An 18,566-nucleotide genomic window follows, 5' to 3' on the forward strand; every position below is an offset into this window, starting at 1 on the left:
ATCGGCAGCGGGCAGTCACCCTAGTATCTGATCCTGAGATGCAAAGAACTCAAATCCTATGCAGCGGCCAGGTTCTGTGCTGTGAGTACATGTTGGCTGGCTTCAAACGAGCAAGCTGGTGCCGGGATGCAGCTAAGTGCAAGACAATGACCTGGAATGCACTAAGCCGTGGCTTCAGTCTCCAGCACCTCATAAACTAAGCTTTATGCTATAAATCTGTAATTCCGGAACTAGGAATCAGAAGGCGAAAGTCACCGTGGGTATTTAGTAAGTTCCAGGCCTGTCAAGGCTGTATGAGACTCTATCTAAAAACCGAAACTAATAACATTATTGCATAGAATGTAAAGATGGGAGGAAACAGTGGAAGCTTGTGCCCCTGTGCCATGATGAATTGGGGTGAAGGTGACAGGAAGTGTTTGGGGGAGATCATGCAGGCAGAAAGCACCTGTGGAGTTTGTCATGCTCTTAACCTCCAGAGGAGTTTTGGAAACCATTGGAGGATTTTTAAGACAGCAGCAAGGTACAATGATTCAATTTATGGTCTTGAAGGCTCATCTGCTGCCTTTAGAATAACACAGCATGCAGGAGAAAAGATAGGCATTGAGGGGGCTGTCATCCCTGCCTTCACATGGGCTGGGGGAGTCATGGTGGAGAGGACAATCATGAGATACACTTGGCAGTTTCGGACCTTGTTGAATCTGAGCCCACTTGTTAATGAACGTAATCCCCAGAGGAAGCTGGACAAAGAAAGGAAAGAATTTTCCTTCACTACCTGTGTAACAAAGAGGGGTAGGGAGGAGTCACATTTACTGTGTGTCTACTAAGCTTGAAAAATGTCTATCAGGTAAGAGGCCTGATACCAATAGATAATATAACCCAGAGTCTTACCTGTTTGTGCAATAGAAATTATATGCCAGCATTAATATTGTAAATAAGTTACAGACAATCTATCCAAAGCACTGGAATGTTTAGAATATGGAAGAAGTCTCTAATCCTAGGCTGAACACTAAGGTCTGTGTATTTAACTCCCAGGCTGGCTTTTCATTTTACAAATTAGCATTCCATACTAAACTTTAAAGTATGTTGTGCTGGCTTCTCTGTTCAGGCTGTTTATTATATCTTAGATGTCTTATGTACTGTACTGGGAGAACGTGGTCGGCAAACCCTTGCAAGGGAAGCTACTCAGAAACAGGGCATGTAAGCCTATGAAGGACATTAGCTGTGTCAACATGATCTCCTCAACCAGGAGAGCCAGGACAGCTTTCATTCCTCTGTGAGGAAGCACCATAGGCTTGGAAGGCCTCTACTCTGCTTTACCACGTACTCAAGAAGACATCAAAGTAAGCAACACATAGCACAAATGCCAGCAATCAACACATAAAGCAGGCAAAATGCTCATATCTGTGGCTGAAGACAAGCCGAACAGCCTGTTTAATTCAGCTGCAGCACGTTCAGCATTTTAATGGTATAAGAAGGCTGAGCTGGAATTTTTATTCAACCTGTTCTGTTGTGGCTTTTCAGTGAGGCAAATTTGGTCTCTCCTAAGTTGAAAGGCCAAGCCGTGCTTCCCAGGAACACTGGACAGAGAGCTTTTCCATTCACTGCCTTGCGGACATTCAGTCAGAAAATGAAGGGCAAAATCGAGGGCTTAGAGTCCTGCCTAGCTATACACCATGGCGTCAACTCCTAGCATATGGCCACAGCTGGGCGGCCCTAGGCTGTCAGCAAGTTAGAGTTTCAAGAGAGGAAAACAAGCGATTTGCAAGACGCGGAATGAAACCGTTGGGCTTCTTCTCTGACGAGCATTCTGACTTTTTCCTCTAATCTTCGAACACGACAAATTTGACAACATGTCATCTGAGATCTCACTCCTTCATCTCTTTCTTAATTTTTTTTAGTCACCCACTGTTCTGTTAAACCATAGCAACAAGCGTGCATTTCAGTCCCTTGTCAGAGATCTCAAGCCTAGAACACAGGAGTGAAGCTGTGGTTTATGAGACCTGATACCACCATTTTTTATATTTCCTTGAAAGTGGGGTTACTCATCCGGTCAAATGTGTTGGGGGTTTTGCCTTCAACCCTGAGGCAATAACAAAAGCTTGTATTGTTTTGGGTGTCCTTTGGATTTTCATTACCAACAACTCTAAGTGAGCATTCCCATGCCTCCCTCTGGGGTTTGTTAGTCTATGACTCTTGAGGGGAGTATTATCATCCTCAGTGGTATAATTTCCTTTAATTATTTAAAGAAGACCTTTCCCACTACCACCAGTTAATTGTGCAACATGGGTGGGGGATATGTCACAGGGCGCCTCCCGTAGATGAAGAGCTACAGACAGTGAATGGCTACTGAGAGAGGGAGGCTCAGCCTTTTGCAAGGACCAGTCCCTGATAGCTTATCCAATACAAGAGTGGTCAGCCCTAAACACTTAGACATATGAGCAATGCTAACTGGATTCAGTGGCTTATATTCAAACATCTGTGTGATGGTGATATTGAAAGAAGAGGTTGTATACTTGAGAATGAGTCAGGGGAGCACAGGAGGAGTTAGAAAGCGAGAGGTTAGGCTAAATACAATACTCAAGAATAAAATGCTCAAAAGTGTAAATTACATAAATAAGTATATGTGGAAGTTATTTGGGCACAGGATGTGGTCATCAAGGCTGTGACTGTCAATGGCTTGGAAATATTCTAGTGTACTCCTTATGTTTGTTTTGTGTTGTCCAGATGAACAACATGGCCAGAAGCAACTTGGAGGAGGAAAGGGTTCTGTTCAGCTTCTACTGACAGATGATAACAGTCTATGACTGAGGGGAGTTAGGGCAGAAACTCAACACTGGAACCTGGAGGCAGGAGCTGAAGCAGAGGCCACAGAGAAACGCTGTTTAGTGGCTTGCTCCTCACAGCTTGCTCATTCTGTTTTCTCATACCGTCCAGGACCACCTGCCTAGGCTCCTCTGTGTGCTGTGCCTTACCTATCACAAATCACCCCAAAGTGCACTTCTGAACCCGATTTCCCTCCCACACACCAGAATGTCCACCACCTTCCCGGTTCAGCAAGTGTCATGGAGACAGATGCCTCAAGGGGCGAGGTTCCTCCGTCCAGTTTCTGCTCCCGCCACTTCCTTTCCACAAACTGTATGTGTGTGCTAGGGAGTGTCTGGGGTTGACCACATGCTTCTGCCTCCAATGAGTGAAGAGAGCTGAGGCTGGAATAGTTTAGCCATGAAACCCTGGTTCTAAAATGCAACTCCCAACCAGTTTCCACTGAGCTCAGTCTCTCTTCTCCAGGGACCTGGGCTGATGGGTAGCGCCAATTTCCTTTGGATTTATGGGAGGATGCTCACACCAAGAGCCTGAGGACTGCGAAGGATGCAGAACATGGACATCACAAACAGGTCTCAGATTAACTTGGATTAAGTTGCATGTGGCTGACACACTGTTTTCTGTCCCTGGGATTTCGAAGCTTTGATATAATATAATAAGGTAATTCATACACACTAAAAATAGAAAGGAAAATATGGAGGGGGTGTCCAGAACGAGAGAGAGAGAGAGAGAGAGAGAGAGAGAGAGAGAGAGAGAGAAGGGGAAAGCAAGACTGGGAAGCAGAGGGTAGCACTCGCTTAAAAATGAGTGCCATTGTCCCTGGAATATATCACTAACTGTGATCCCCAAATCCTCCACTGGTTTTTGAGTGGGTCCATGAAACAGTACACTGACTGCATGGAACTGATCATATTCAATAGAAATTTCAGCATGCCATATTAATATAAAAATTTTACAGTAAAAGGAGCCCATTTGAGTCTTTCAATATTCCATGAAGACACTCTTGTATCTATACCACATGAAAAACATATACTTATCTTCATATGCTAATACAGGCACTTGTGGTTATACACATATATCATTTCAGTTATCAGAGGTCATAGCAAATCCGCCTTGAGCATTTCAACAAATATTCCTTAAATGCATCAACATAATTAAAACATTGGATACAAGGCAGTCATTCCCAGGAAATAATTTAATACATGTCATCCTTTAATTAATTCACTCTCTTTGGAAAACTCAAACTTTTCGTCATACATTTGCTCAACAAATATTTAAGCAACTCTAACTCCATCAGTCAAGGCATACAGATTCTCTAGGGAAGTTTAGTTGCTTGGATTTTAGTCTGAAATAGTCTGTATGTTCACAAACACAGTCTATCAAGCCAAACAAAGCAATGTAGAGAATAACATTTCTTGTAAAACTCAGGTATTCTGTTGCTACATGGCAAACAATTTATGTCACTATCATTTCCCAAAACTGAAGGCTACATAGTTTTCATTGGATTTATTCTATGGGAGTTTATCAGGGCAGAGATTCCTCGACACTCTGGGACTCAGCAAACACACCTGAGAGTGATAATGCTGAGAAACCACAGGCTGAGTGAACTAGAAATCGGGACAGTTTTTCATATCCAGAATCTTCTAGAACTATCTAGATGCTTTCAAAGGTAAAGTACTTCGAATTCCTCCTCACTCAGTGTATGAGCCACACTCACAGGGGCTCAGGTAGCTGTCTCAGCGAGGAACTTTTCCTGCACAGAAACTGCCCTCACTGGTGATGTGGGGATTCTCTTGCCATTCCACACTGAAATCTCATCAGCTATATTCAGTGTATTTAGGAACTATTGCAAGCATTAGGAAATTTCAATAAATGGGATTCGGTTACAAATAAAGCTCAATTCATTTGCTCCTGAGACTCTGACTCACAACCCAGCACACTAATCAGTACGCACCTGCATCAGTAGCTGTGACAACCAGGACGAAGTGATCCCTTGCTTCCCGGTCCAGACTCTGGGTCACCAGAAGCTCTCCACTGGCTGTGAGGGCAAAAGCATTGTCTTCATTTCCACCAAGCAGAACATAGGAGAGCTGGCTATTCGGCCCTTGATCGTCATCTCTTGCCACCACCTGTAGGGGAGAGTAGTCGCATAGCTGCCGTGAATCGCCTAACATGTGAAACAAATGAACCACTGCAGGATAACTCAGAGGGGTGAGGGCGTGGCAGTGCTGCAAGACTGTGCTTCCAAGTTTTTATCATAGAGGACTAGAGAGCTGGATGGGTGGTCCAGAAGAGCATTTGCTACTCTTACAAAGGGCCCAGGTTCGGTTCCCAGCACCCACACGGCTGCTCACAACCATCAGTAACTCCAATTTTAAGGGATCCAATGCCCTCTTCTGACCTCCTTGAGCACGAAGCATACATGTGGCACACATACAACATGCACATACATGCATGAGTGTTAACCATTCATGCAGGTAAAATACAGTTTAAAGATTTTGTAATTAAAGTTGTAAATTAGAGTATGTACTATGTACATATATTTCCATAAAGTCAATGCACAGTGCTTGAGAAATGTTTCCCATAAACGTACATTATGATTTTTCTTTTTTGTAAAGAAAGAAGGTAAAACAATGTTTTTAACTAACTTTTCCAAATTTTGATATCATCTTATGTGTGAATATTAGTCTCATAATACAACACAATTTAAAAATTCTCCTCAAATGAAGAAATGGGGGTAAAATGAGTATACAAAAAGGAAATTACAAAATCTCAGGTACAATGTTCATAAACATCGATTTTGAAGATCTTCTGTGTCTATCTCTCCCTGACAGTGAGAGGATGGAGGAGGTTCTGAACACAGTCCAAGAAGAAAGCCTTTAGCTTCGATGTCTAATGACAGTATAAGTTGTGTTTAAACATACTGACCTGAAGAATGGTTCTGGGCAGGGTCCCTAAATTCTCAGGGACATTCACGGAATACGGAGACAGCTCAAATACAGGGACAAAATCATTCATGTCGAGTAAAGTGATGGAGACGGTGCAGGCATCTGTTCTGGGGCTACTGCCCCGATCCGTAGCCTGAACGGTTAAAGAGTAAGCAGGGGTCGTCTCTCTGTCCAAAGACTTAGCCACTGTGATGGCCCCCGTCACCGAGTCGATCCTGAACTCCTGATGTGTGTTTCCAGCCACGATGCTGTAGCGAACCTGCCCATTGATGCCTTCGTCACCGTCTGCTGCAGATACCTGTATTATATCTGTGCCAGTGAGGGTGCTCTCCTTAATCTGCACTCTGTACACAGACTGAGCAAAAACTGGGTTGTTATCGTTGATGTCCAGGACCATAACTACAACTTCTGTAGAGGAGGACAGGGGTGGTTGCCCTTTGTCTGTGGCTACCACTGTCAAGCTGTAATTGGAAACTTCCTCTCTGTCCAGCTCTCCAGTGAGACGGACCTCACCATCGATGGTCCCAATTCTGAACCTGTTACCCAAAGGATTCAGGAGCGTGTACTCAATGTAGCTATTGGGGCCACTGTCTGGATCAGTCGCTTGAGCCTTGAAGACAACAGTATCAATAGGGGTATTTTCCGGAACGTATGTCAACTTGGGGGAAAGAAACATGGGTGGGTTATCATTGACATCCAACAAGATAATGGAGACTTGGGCTGTGCTTGTGAACCTGGAGGCAGGAGGCTGGGGCGAGTCATGGACCTGAATGACCAGGTTGTAGAAGGACTGGCTTTCCCGGTCCAAGGCCTTGAGGGTCTTGAGGACTCCGTGCTTATCCACTGCAAACTGCCCAAGGCTGTCACCGGAAGCGATGCTGTAGGACAGCTGAGAGTTGACACCTGGAAGGGGGAGAGGCAAAGTTAAGCTTATTGAACAGGTGATGGTTGTAGCCTTAGCCACACCAAAGGTTCTGACACGTACTGAGCATTTCTGACGCGTTAACCACCGTAAATGATTTTCTGAGTGATTCCACATGAACCCTCAAAGTGAGTGTGAATGATTTACCTATAGCTAAATACACTTCGCAAATACGGCTGCATGCATGACTCTTTTCCTTTGAGCTTTTGATCTGAAAGACATTTACAACCTGGCATACAAATGATCTATATGGGGTGTGTTGCTTACAGCAATGTTGAAATGTTAAATTACCAAAGTGAAGAGGAGGAAAAGGCTCCAAAGAGCAGATATCCTTCGAAACTTTTCTTTGTTTCTATCACGTAACTCCCTGGGGCCCAGCACTACAAACGGCACTTTCTATATTATTAGCTAAACGTTCGTAACTTCGGTAATTTATTGAGGGCGACACCGGTTTTCAGAGAAGGGTAAATAAAATGTTCTGATGTTGGACATTAGTCATGGATGCTTAAAGTCTCCTTTTACATTTCTTGTCAGAACTAATAAATACTTTTTAATTCCTTCGAAGCATCTGGCCAAGCAACGTCCTTTAAGAAAATAACCCCTCTCAAGGTTTATGTACATTCAAACATTTGAAAGAGTATTCCTTAAAGGAACCGTTAGCAGTAAAGTCATAGATGAAAGACTTTGGGCAGAAGGTTCCTGCTGTCATTGGCCCATGTTTAAATACCATCATTTTGTTCTTGATATATAACACTTGTTCATTTTAAGGCTATATACTCATTTTTAAAAGTTGCAGAAATGATGGTAGTAAAGGAGGTGAGGAGAGCGTATCTGCCATTATGTTTTTACAACTCATTGAAAGGCAGGCTCTGGATATGCATCAAAAACAGAGAGCGATGGGATTTCTGCCTCAGAAATTGCAGCATTGTCCTGACTGGCTCACAGTGCCACATGGGCTCTCCCATCTCATCTGAGGGAAATTCCAGCTCTTTAGCATTCTCAGTCCTCCCTACCAGAAACAATGTCTACTCTTTGCCAAGAGCCTCCTAGAGCAGTTGCCTGACTCTTGTGAAAGATTCTCCTCAGTGGTGTGCGAACCCTTGAGTGTCCATTTGCTTTCGCTTCCTTTCGCTCTCCGGTTCCCTTCCAGGCAAATTACTGAAGTGAAAAAATTCCTTCTCCTCCAGTGTGGTCCTGTTACTCTGTCCCTGTGACCTGAGGGTCTCTCTTTAGCATCCTTTCCCCATGTGCCAAACAAGGAACCACATTTAGATGGTGAAGTCAGCACTGAGGTACTGATCTAACGTTTCTTGGGTGAACTTTGATGCATAGGTCTCTGGAGATATAGACTGTACTGTGTGGCCATTCATCTGTGGGGTTTTTTGCAGACTCTTCCAGATGAATGGAGCAAAGCTGATAAGCTTAGGAGTCTGAACAACAGGCAAATTATGAACAACTGAAACTCAGACACCACACATCAACCCACCTGCAGGAAAGGAAGGATGGAAAATCCAGACCAGACAGGTCTGCTGAATGCTTTAGCATGTCTTGCATCTGTCCAGGTTTGGAAAAATTCCACCTGATATGATGGTGGCTGAATATGTAAAAGGTGCTTTTTACATAAAGTGCATTTTTATAAGAACATTTTTAGGGTTTCCTAACACAATCAGAATCAAATGTGGAATCCTTGTTCTTGAGATCCACAGTCATGAAAACACAGGAGTCAAAACAATACCAAAGAACATCCATGAAAAACTTAGTTTTATATAGCTATATATTCCAGTCAAGATCAATGGAAATTTAAAACACTAATGACATTCTATACAACTTCAGTCGAGATCTATGAGAACCACACAAATAAGCTGGATCAGAAGCCATTACTGCAAGGAACTGAGAATCCTTGTTCCTAATGGGTGTTCATTCAAGTAAATGTTAAACTGTGGAGAGAAACAGAGCAGGCTAGAGAGCAGAAAGGTCCCGTCTATAAAGGGAAGGGTTGACAGGAAGGGTCAGCCAGCAGCCAGGGAGCTAATAAATGTGGACCTTTAACTATCACTGAGAATAAAAACATTTATATTTAATTTATAATCACAAATAAATTAAGGAATGCCATTTAAAATAACCAGATATTACTATGATCTTTGAAACCAAAAGTAACTGTTCTTGCATCAGATAGTATAAGGTGAGAAGACATCTTATCTCAGAACTGGAATCAGAACTGGACAGTGGAAAACACCAAGCTGCATTTTAAGAAGGGCTGTTTCCCTCCAAAGAGTCTAATTCATCAAGTAACCTAGGCTTTGAACCTAGTCTATACTAGGAAATGCACTTGGCCCCAGAAGGTCTCAGAGCCACCTCAACACTGGCCCTGTCAGGAAAATTTCAAAGATCTCACGATTTTCCCCTGATCTTTGCATCACATGTCTGAACAGTAAGAAGGCAAATACATACTTGGTCTTAGTTTTGAATAAAATGCTAAGATTTATATTTAGGGGATTTTACAGTCGAGCAGATAACTATACTGGTTGTGGGTTGTTTTTCCAAGCATTCAAGTTCAGCCTGCTAGAAGTCACGTGGTTCTATGAATATTCTTGAGAATTAGGGAGGTGTGTACGTGTGTCTGTGTCACGGGGAGACAGGTGCAGATGAACATATGTGTATATTTGATTGTGGACATACGATATTGGCATTTGCTGTATATTTTATTCCCAAGAACTGTAGAGTCTTATGTAAATACATAAAATATAAGTAATGAAACACATTCTGAAACTAGAATCTTAGCTGGATTATGAATGTGTGCACTTAGCCACAATCTGTAAATTTTGTCTTCTCTATGTGAGGGGCTAATATTTGCTTGCCTGATACATGGCAAAGACACACAGTACTGACAGGACTACCCCTCATCTTCACAGAACACTTTGGACGAGGTCATCAGCGAATTAGACTATGCAGGTGGGCCCTCATTCAGTCGTACACCCAAGATAAATGGGCACAATCATTCTGAAAAGGTGACATTTGTGTCACTACCCAAACATCCTCTAATGACCACGATGGCTCAAGTGTGTGCGGTTTCCAGAATGGTAAGTATTGTCATAATATTTTAACCTATAACCTTTGTCCCATATAAAACTTGCTAACTATAGTCATAGACAGACTGATATTAATAGAACTGTGGCTTGCGTATTGTCAACAAAGTAAGATTTGCCTTACTGAAGAGATTAGGTAACCGAAAGGGTTAAAGTTTAAATGCTGACTGTGGACACAGGTGACACAAATTGATAAAGTCCCTCTCCTAGGACTTTATTTCTGTCAAAGATGGCAGTGTTCCCACTCGGGAACTTTCTGAGCAGAGGCCAAGTAGAACCTGCTCAATTGAGTGCAGAAATTGAGCTAAGAAAGCTCACAGACACACAGGAAGTGCTCCCTGTGAGTGTGCTGGGTTCTTACAAACAAAGTCTCCCTTATCATCAGCCTCTGAACCCAGAAGGAGTAAGAACTCTGTCCTCTATTTTAAGTCAAGGTCCAGGAAATGACTCTGATAAAAGCATTCAGGCTGAACAATGGCTAAAAGGGGCTCGAAACCTTCACAGTTCTAACCAGCACAATTAAACAGGGGAAACACCCTTAAGAGAGAGGGGGGGTGAGAAATGATTTGTGACCGCACGGGAGTCATTTTGAAACGTTTTGAAAAATTACGTACACCAGTATCTTTTCACTGTTTTCACATATCTTTCTATTTAATGTTTTCAGGGTAAATCAAATTTATTCCAGAAGATATACTGGGTCTCAATAGACCATAAGCCACATAGGCGCCAGGCAGAAAATCGTTCAACATGGAAAGCTGACCCCAAGATCACGGGTATGACTCTGGCAGTAAGATGCTTGCCTTGCAAGCATAAAGCTCTCTCTGTGTTCGATCCCCAGAACTAACATAAAAATGGCCAGCATGGTGGTACACACTTCTGTGTCCCCTGCTGGTCACCCAGAGACAGATGGAATCTTGGAATCCACGGCCAGACAGACAAGCCAAATTTCAAGCCAGTGAGAGATTCTGTTTCACAAAACAAGGTGCACAGCAGCTGCAGACTGAAGCCAGAGGCTAAGCGCTGTCCTCCATGCTTGCAAACACACATAGACCTGCACCCACACAAACACATGCACACGTGGACACATATACTCTGAACATATCCACAAGAAAACTTCACTCAGGAATGTGTCCATGATGTAGCCAATACTCCATATTCATGTTTTTGTAATACAAAGGTGATGTAAGCTTTGTAAGGATTGACTCCAGATTCTAGCCCCCATCTCAGGCAGCCCACAAATGCCCAGGATCCAATGCCTCTGAGGACACTTGCACAATTGTGCGATATCCTCATATGCAACACTTGCGCAGTTGTGCAACACTTGCACACGTGTGCGACACCCACACGTGCAACACTTTCACATTGTACCACACCCACATATGCAACACTTGCACACTTGTGCAACAACAACACATACACACAAAGTAAAAGACTCTCTTTCAAAATGCTTAACTTCATTATATACTGTAAGGTAAACAAGCCTTTCCAGTCAATGAAAGCACAAATACTTGCCAAAATATTATTAGACTTTTAATCTAATAATATGTAATTCAGTTATTCACTTGAAAATATTTTTCTTCAAGACTTTTTTTTTTGCTCTTTTTTACTTTGCAATTTTACTCTTTTGAATCCAAGCAACATATGGGCCGGCAAGATGGCTGAACAGGGTAAACTGTGTAGCACGAATAGTAAAAACTCAGAGACAGATGTTAGGATTTAAGCTGAAGACCAGAAAAGCAAAGCAGATAAGTCACTGGAGAAGTCTTACCTCTACCAAGGCCAGGCGACTGCAGACTGAGCCCTGAGTCTCTGTGTCCTCCCGTCCTCCATTCCCCGTTAGTGCTATTTGACAAGTTCAGAACACTGCTTCCTGGGAGGACTGGTGACCCTAGTCCCCCACCCACAGTGGAAGAAGAGACCCAACTTCTGCAAGCTGTCTTCTGACCTCCACACACATGCACACCACGCCACATGCATCCACACATCCAGACACACGAAACAAATCAACAAATGTAAAACTTAAATTTAAAATTTTGAGTAATAAATTTTCATGCATATGTACACACACATATATCTATTTATCTACCACAATCTCTGACCACTAGGTTACTGAACTGATATGCTGCTAAAACATTTAAGGAAAGAAACCTAAAGATATAATTTATTAACTACATAAACTTATAATCAATCATGTGATAGTTATGAAAAATTATATTACGAATTGCTTGATTTTTTTAAAAATCCTCCAGTTAAAGCAAAACTCAAATAGCTACCTTTATATGTATATTTACAGATTATCATTCATGAACAAATACGAATAAATAAAACAGTTAATAAGAAAATATTGGCATTGGATTCATTCAGATACACCCTGTATTTTAGTGGAATCTGTAAGCACACCACAGAAACGACATACCGTCATCTGCGTCACTGACGTTAAACACAAGGACAGTGGATCCGAGAGGCAGATTTTCCATTAAGGATGTGCTGTAGGTGCTCATGCTGAAGACAGGCGGATTGTCGTTGACATCAAGGATGTTGAAGTAAGCTCTGATGGTGCTGAACTGTCCCCCACCGTCCTCAGCACGGACGGTAATGATATAATATTGCTGCGTCTCGTAATCCAGGGCTCGAGTCAAGTTGAAGACACCAGTGACTGGGTTCAGGAAGAACACACCATCCCCGTCATCTTCGTCCACCACGTACGTGATTTCCCCATTCACGCCAGAGTCGTCATCTGTTGCTAAAATTGCTGCCACCAGAGAACCTGCCGGAATGTCAAAGCATGCCTAAAGTTACTGGAACAAGGGCTATTGTGTTACTTCTAAAAGTTTGGAACAAGGGGTACTGCGTTATTTCTAAAAGTTTAGACTGATCAAGAATGTGTTTTTATGGTCATGTATTTTAAATCCATGGCTGCTGTCAGACAGGGAGTTTGGTATTCCGCTGACTTCTAGACTGACACGCCCATCCCCTTAAACCACAACTCAGGGACCTTGGCAGACGCCCCATGAAACTCAGCCTGTAGCGATAGGGTTATCAGAGAGGTAATCTTACTTCTGACATTGTTCCCACCCAGTGCTACCAAGTGATACGTTTATCCATAAGTCAGTGCATAATGATTGGAGCCCATAGCTAACGTCTGGGGAAGGTAGCCGGGGAATGGGATTCCAAACAACATGATGTGTGTGTCCTGGTGCTGGCAGCCTGTGGAGCCAGTGGTCACTGCTGTAATTAATACAGGAAATAAATGTGCTGAGAAATTCATTAAGGACTACGCATATCATCTTAGGAAGTGAAGGGGGAACTGACAGGGAGAGGGATTACCAGGGGGTCACTTCTATCCAATTTTCTGTGTAGCCCCAGCTGTCCTGAAACTCTCTCTGTAGACAAGGTTAGTCCCACATTCAGGGGCGGCCCCTGCTTCTGCCTCCCTCTGCCTCTGCCTCTGCTTTTGCCTCTGCTTCCCGAGTGATGGAATTAAAGGTATGTGCTACCATGCCTAGCTGATTTTTGATTTTTGAAGACAGTAGCACAATGTCGTCAAGGCTGGCCTCTAATTCCCAACCCTCTTCCTGCCTCACTTCCTGAGCGCTAGGATTGCAGATGTGAGCCATCACACCCAGCTTCACGTTTATCTTCGTAATTGGCATTTTGATGATCTTAACAATTATTGTTTCCATTTTACACAGGAAAAAGATGGCAGAAGAAATGAACTAAGTCTGCTGGTCACATCGCCAGCGTGGGCTAGAATCACTAACGACAGCCTTTCTCACACTCTTTTTGGTTGTACCCATTTTTAAAACAGAGAAGAGAACGGAGCTGGCTGCTGTGAACGCTGGGGCAGAGGACATTCAGAGGACATTCAGAAACAGAAATGTCTGCTGTTATTAATCACATACTTACCTTGCCTCATCTGCTCTAACTCTAAGTTATTAGGAATTTTCTTGGGGATTACACAAAAGATGTTAGGCAACAGATCACGAAATGGAATGCATATATTTTGTAACTGGAGGTAAACATGTACTAAACACTGCCCACTACTTAGAGCAACCAGAGGAGTTTATCGGTACTGTTAAAGGTGGTTCCTGCAAAATGCCTCTCAGAGCATGTCACCTACCAGGGGTTGTATCTTCCAGGATGTCAAAAGAATACACGGGCCTGGAGAACTTGGGGGTGTGGTCATTCACATCGCTGATGGTGATATTGATCCTCATGTCGGAGGACTGAAGGCCATCATCTGCTCGAACCAGCAATGAGTACTTGGACCTGTGCTCTCTGTCCAGCCTCTTGGTGGCTATGAGATCTCCAGATTCGGGGTCAATCCGGAAGCTGTCATCAGCCCCACTGATGAGTGCATATGTAACCAGAGCATTTGCACCCTAAGGGAAAAGACCAGGCATGTGAACTGCTGGATCAAGAGCATTGTTTCTCGCTGTTTTCAGTGAGTGTGACTTTGGCAAAGAAAGGCTTTGTGTGTAACATGTGACATGGATTTGTATGTGCAGTGTACAGTTTTAGAAGGTGGGAAAGATGAACCTAACCAAGAAGGGGAGGACTTGTGCCCTGAAAAGTCAAAATCATCAATAAAATAAAGACCAGAAACTCATCCGAGGTTGTGTATTGGAACGCATAATATTGCTACCAGGTTCAGACAGTTCGCAGCAATCTACGGTGGACACAGTCTCTTTCAAAATGTCCGTGATGTTTTTCTTATAGAAACAGAAAAGAACACAGAGGACTGGGGAGAAGGCTCATCAGTTAAGAGCACTGACTGCTCTTACAGAGGACCCAGGTTCCACTCCCAGCACCCACATTGAGGCTCACAAAAACCTGTAACTCCGGTTCCAGGGGATCTGATGCCCTCTTCTGACCTCCATAAACTCCTACATGCATGTAGTGTGCATACACTCACACAAGCTCACAACATACACATGAATAAGAATAAGTAAAAAACAGAAAAGAACACAATTTAAACACCCACTTAGAAGCCAAACGCAAAGGCGCTGGATAAGACAAATCAATGTTGAGGAAGACAGCTGGAATCACTAGCCCTCCTGAGTTCAAACTGTATCGAAACCACAGCTCCTGTGCTGTATTTCCAGACACATCCATAACAGAGCAGAGCAGAAAACTTGGAAATAAATGCACGGGATAGTCAACTGACCTTTATACAATTGGGAAGAATAAACTATTCAGAAAGTGGTGTTGGGAAAACCGATTATCACATGGCAAACAAACAAACAAAAAAAAAAGAACAGGGATCATATCTCACTCTGAACTCAAAAGTCAACACTTGGTAGGTGAGCTCCTCCACATAAGACCTGAGATTCTAAGTCTCCTAGCCCAGATGCAGAAGGCTCTCCTCCTGATGGCAGTGCTCTTGGAGACACTGAAAATATGGGTGACAAGACCACAAGGAGGTAAGTGAGGCGACACCAAAGGGATGAGCTTCCGCACTGTGACGGGATGGGCAGTCGGGAGAGCAAGAGATGGTCTACACATGACAGCAGGTCGGTTCCTGAAATAAAAGATGACTATGGACTCAGGTAACCAATCACCTCTCCAAGGACGTGGGGAAAGGCTGCAGCTGTGGAAAACGTGTGCAGTGGCACTGCCGTGGAGGGACAAAACTGCACAGATGTGCCACCTCGGACCTAATAGGGCAGATACGTCAGAACACCCGAAGAGGCAACGCATGTCAAGAAATTGGGGAACTAAGAACCTCACCCTGTGTAGGGGGAATGCAATGGAAACAATAGGAAGGGTCTTAACACACACACACTCATACACACACACACACATACACACACACACACACACACACATACACTCATACACACACACAAGCATGAAAAGGGATTCATCATTTCTACTCCTGCTATTAGTATTTCAAGAGAAGACTGTTTGCCTCAGTCAAGGTTAGGAGATGAACTACCCCATCAGTGGATGACCAGAAAGGGGGTGTGGTCTACACACGTCCGTGACCGCAGTTCTGGAAAGGAAAATCTTTTCCCGCATGAGAGTGTAAAGACACCACTCACGGAGGATGAACCATCTGAAACTATCACGCTCAAGGAACTGAAGTACAGCGCTGCTTCCCAGGGCTGGGAAGGTGATGAGGAATCGCTAGTTCCGCCCGTTCTGAGGGAGGAAAACACTGATGGAGATCTAGCTGGCATACATCCGTTTCCATCCCAAAGCTCCTCCAGTCAGACTCGGTTCATGTTCCCCCAGCGCTGTACTGCAATGGTAATTAAACACCAAGTGCTAAATGGAAAGTCTTTGGATAATAGAATAGCCAGGAGAGTAGGGCTGTGTGGGTCGCTCTGGGGGAAGATACAATGGAAAGAGGACAATGGTATTGAGTATCCTAGAGTGAGCAAAACATTTTGAGTGTAAACAAACGTCCACAGAGGGGGAGAGTGAATGAGGCCATTGGAAGAGCTTGGAGAGTTTTTATTGTCAACAAATGGTTTTGATCCAAAAAAAAAAAAAAAAGTTAGGTTAGATTTTGGAAAATTTCAAATGTAGCACAGACTGGCTTGAATTCCATCGGCTTGGATTCTAATTCTGTTCCACCTAGAAGCATGAGTTGATAGACAGACAGGTAGAAAAAGAGAGAGCTGGGGATGCAGACATGAGCATGCTGTAGACACAGCGAGATGGCCCACAGTGGGGAGATGCTGCAACGAGATTGGCGCTCCTTTACCCCAAAACTGGGCAAAGTGAGCTGGTGACCAAGGACAGCTTCACAGAAATGGTCATCTGGCAATCAGAGATGGTGAATGGCATCTAAGAGGATCATGGTAGGAGGTAGAAGTCCCAAAAGGTGAGAATTTAAATCAGAGTACACGAGGAAGAAGGTCAAGACCAAGACTGAGCATCTGCCATTCAAGAGCAGAGTGTCAAGAGCTACGAGGGATAGAAAGTGAGGAGGGGCCTGAGGGGAGGGTCAGATGCATGGCTGCCTAATGTTAATGCAGAGGTCCAAGCAAACTAGCAAAGTTCAAACATAAAGAGATTGCGCAGAGTTAAAGGCCACGCTAATTTGCCAGTGGAGGCACTGACTTCACAGCAGTGTCTCATAGACACACTGCCATCCTTTGGAACTCACGAGCTGTCAGAGTTGTAAATTCCTAGCTGTGTGCCTGTGACAGAAGGGCTAAGTGCACACCGCACAGGTTGGAGTGCCATTCTTGGGGATCCATGACACAGGATGATCCCTGCTCTAGCATTTTTGTGTCTCATTGGGCCACATACTGGGTCTCTCTTTGCCTAGCCTCCCTTGTATGCATAATTGGAATCACGTGACTACCTGCTAAACAAGGCTGTTTTACAGGTTAAATTGGTGACATAAGGAATCTCCCATTCATCCTCAAATGTCACTGTGACTACACCTTCAAGAGGAGCTTGAAGGCAGTTGAGAGTGAACAGCGGGCACTCTGCACTCTCAAGAACAGCAAGGGCACACGCGGAGCATGCCATACGTACAGCAAGGCACGCAGGTCAATAGGCTGTGCTCTAGAAGAGGAAGTGTAAGTATGATCATCTCAGGATAGCAGTTAACAATGGATCTCATAGTCCCAGGGGGATGGTTCTCGGGAGAGTCGGATGCTGATGAAAGCAATCAAACTTCCACATACGATTTATTTGCCATCCACTATCATTTGGGTAGAGCAATCCCACATCAATCATAATATCCCACAGAGTCAGCCTTCGTACCACTAAAATATTTATTAAAGTTAGCATAGCTCTTGCTTAAATCTTCTGAGGTGGCAGGAACAAAACATTTCTAACAAATGAATCTTTATTTCTCTTTCCCAATTGCAATTACCATCAATCAGGACTGATTATCTTACATCAACTGCACGATATTCGTATTGATGTTATACTCAAATTGGAGCTCATGAAATTTCATAAATGATACAACTAAACACATTGTATCTGTGATGAGCTTTAAGAAAGGGAATGATTTGCTAGCCTATGTCAGATGTTACCTAGAATCAATAGTACAGGGGTTCAGCTGCCAGTGACCACTGACCTGGGAATCAGTATTAACCTTTCTCTGTGCAGGATGAAACAGTAGACACTAACAGAAACATCAATGTCTTCTAGAAGAAAACTGCAGCTTTCTAAAATTTTGTTTTGTTCTCTTCCCTTTTACTAAATCTTGTGAAATTGATCATGACTAGGCTATTATATTGCTAAATTGATTGTTAGAACTACCTAATATGTTATTTCTTTGTTCATTTGCCTTTTTCTTTCTTCATTTTTGAAACATGGTCTCACTGCATAATCCTGGATTCTCTAGACAGACCAGGCTGACCTCCAACCCAGAAAGATTCACCTGCCTCTGCCTCCAGATTAAAGCTGTGCACCACCAAATGCAATCTTGCTCTACTTACTTATTGACAATGTTAAAGAAAAATCTATAAACTATAAACTAATTATAGTTTTTAAAAAAATTCCTAGGGTTGAGGAGAGAAAGTCTGTTCTGGTTTGGGCTTGGCTGAAGAATGATGGGAAGATGTTCTGGTGTTTGGAAAAGCTTTCCACTCAATATCAGAGCAGTTAATTGAACCCTTAGCTCAGAAGAAAGGAGAAAACAAGCAAGGAGTTTTTATGTAGTGAAATATAAATTAATTATATAAGCTCCCAGGCATTTGCAGCATGACTGTTGTGTGTCTACACATAAAATACAGAGAATGATAATGTATATTGTGTCTAATTTAACATTTGTCAAGACTGGAGAGATAGCTCAGGGGTTAAGAGCACTGACTGCTC

The 18,566-nt window shown here is 43.3% G+C and overlaps 1 protein-coding gene across 1 annotated transcript in view; it reads right to left on the reverse strand.

Moving 5' to 3' along the window:
* Window positions 1–18,566, reverse strand: part of Fat4 (FAT atypical cadherin 4) — a 136,411-nt gene that overhangs the window by 55,854 nt on the left and 61,991 nt on the right. The window contains exons 3-6 of the mRNA XM_087899519.1: window positions 13,900–14,161; window positions 12,196–12,546; window positions 5,752–6,674; window positions 4,778–4,952 (exon numbers count right to left, since the gene is read on the reverse strand). Of these exons, the coding sequence (XP_087755645.1) occupies window positions 4,778–4,952; window positions 5,752–6,674; window positions 12,196–12,546; window positions 13,900–14,161 (1,711 nt within the window). The remainder of the gene's footprint in view (window positions 1–4,777; window positions 4,953–5,751; window positions 6,675–12,195; window positions 12,547–13,899; window positions 14,162–18,566) is intronic.

The sequence above is a fragment of the Myodes glareolus genome, chromosome 20, assembly GCF_982192425.1.
Source record: "Myodes glareolus chromosome 20, mMyoGla1.1, whole genome shotgun sequence".
NCBI classification, from domain to species: Eukaryota; Metazoa; Chordata; class Mammalia; order Rodentia; family Cricetidae; genus Myodes; species Myodes glareolus.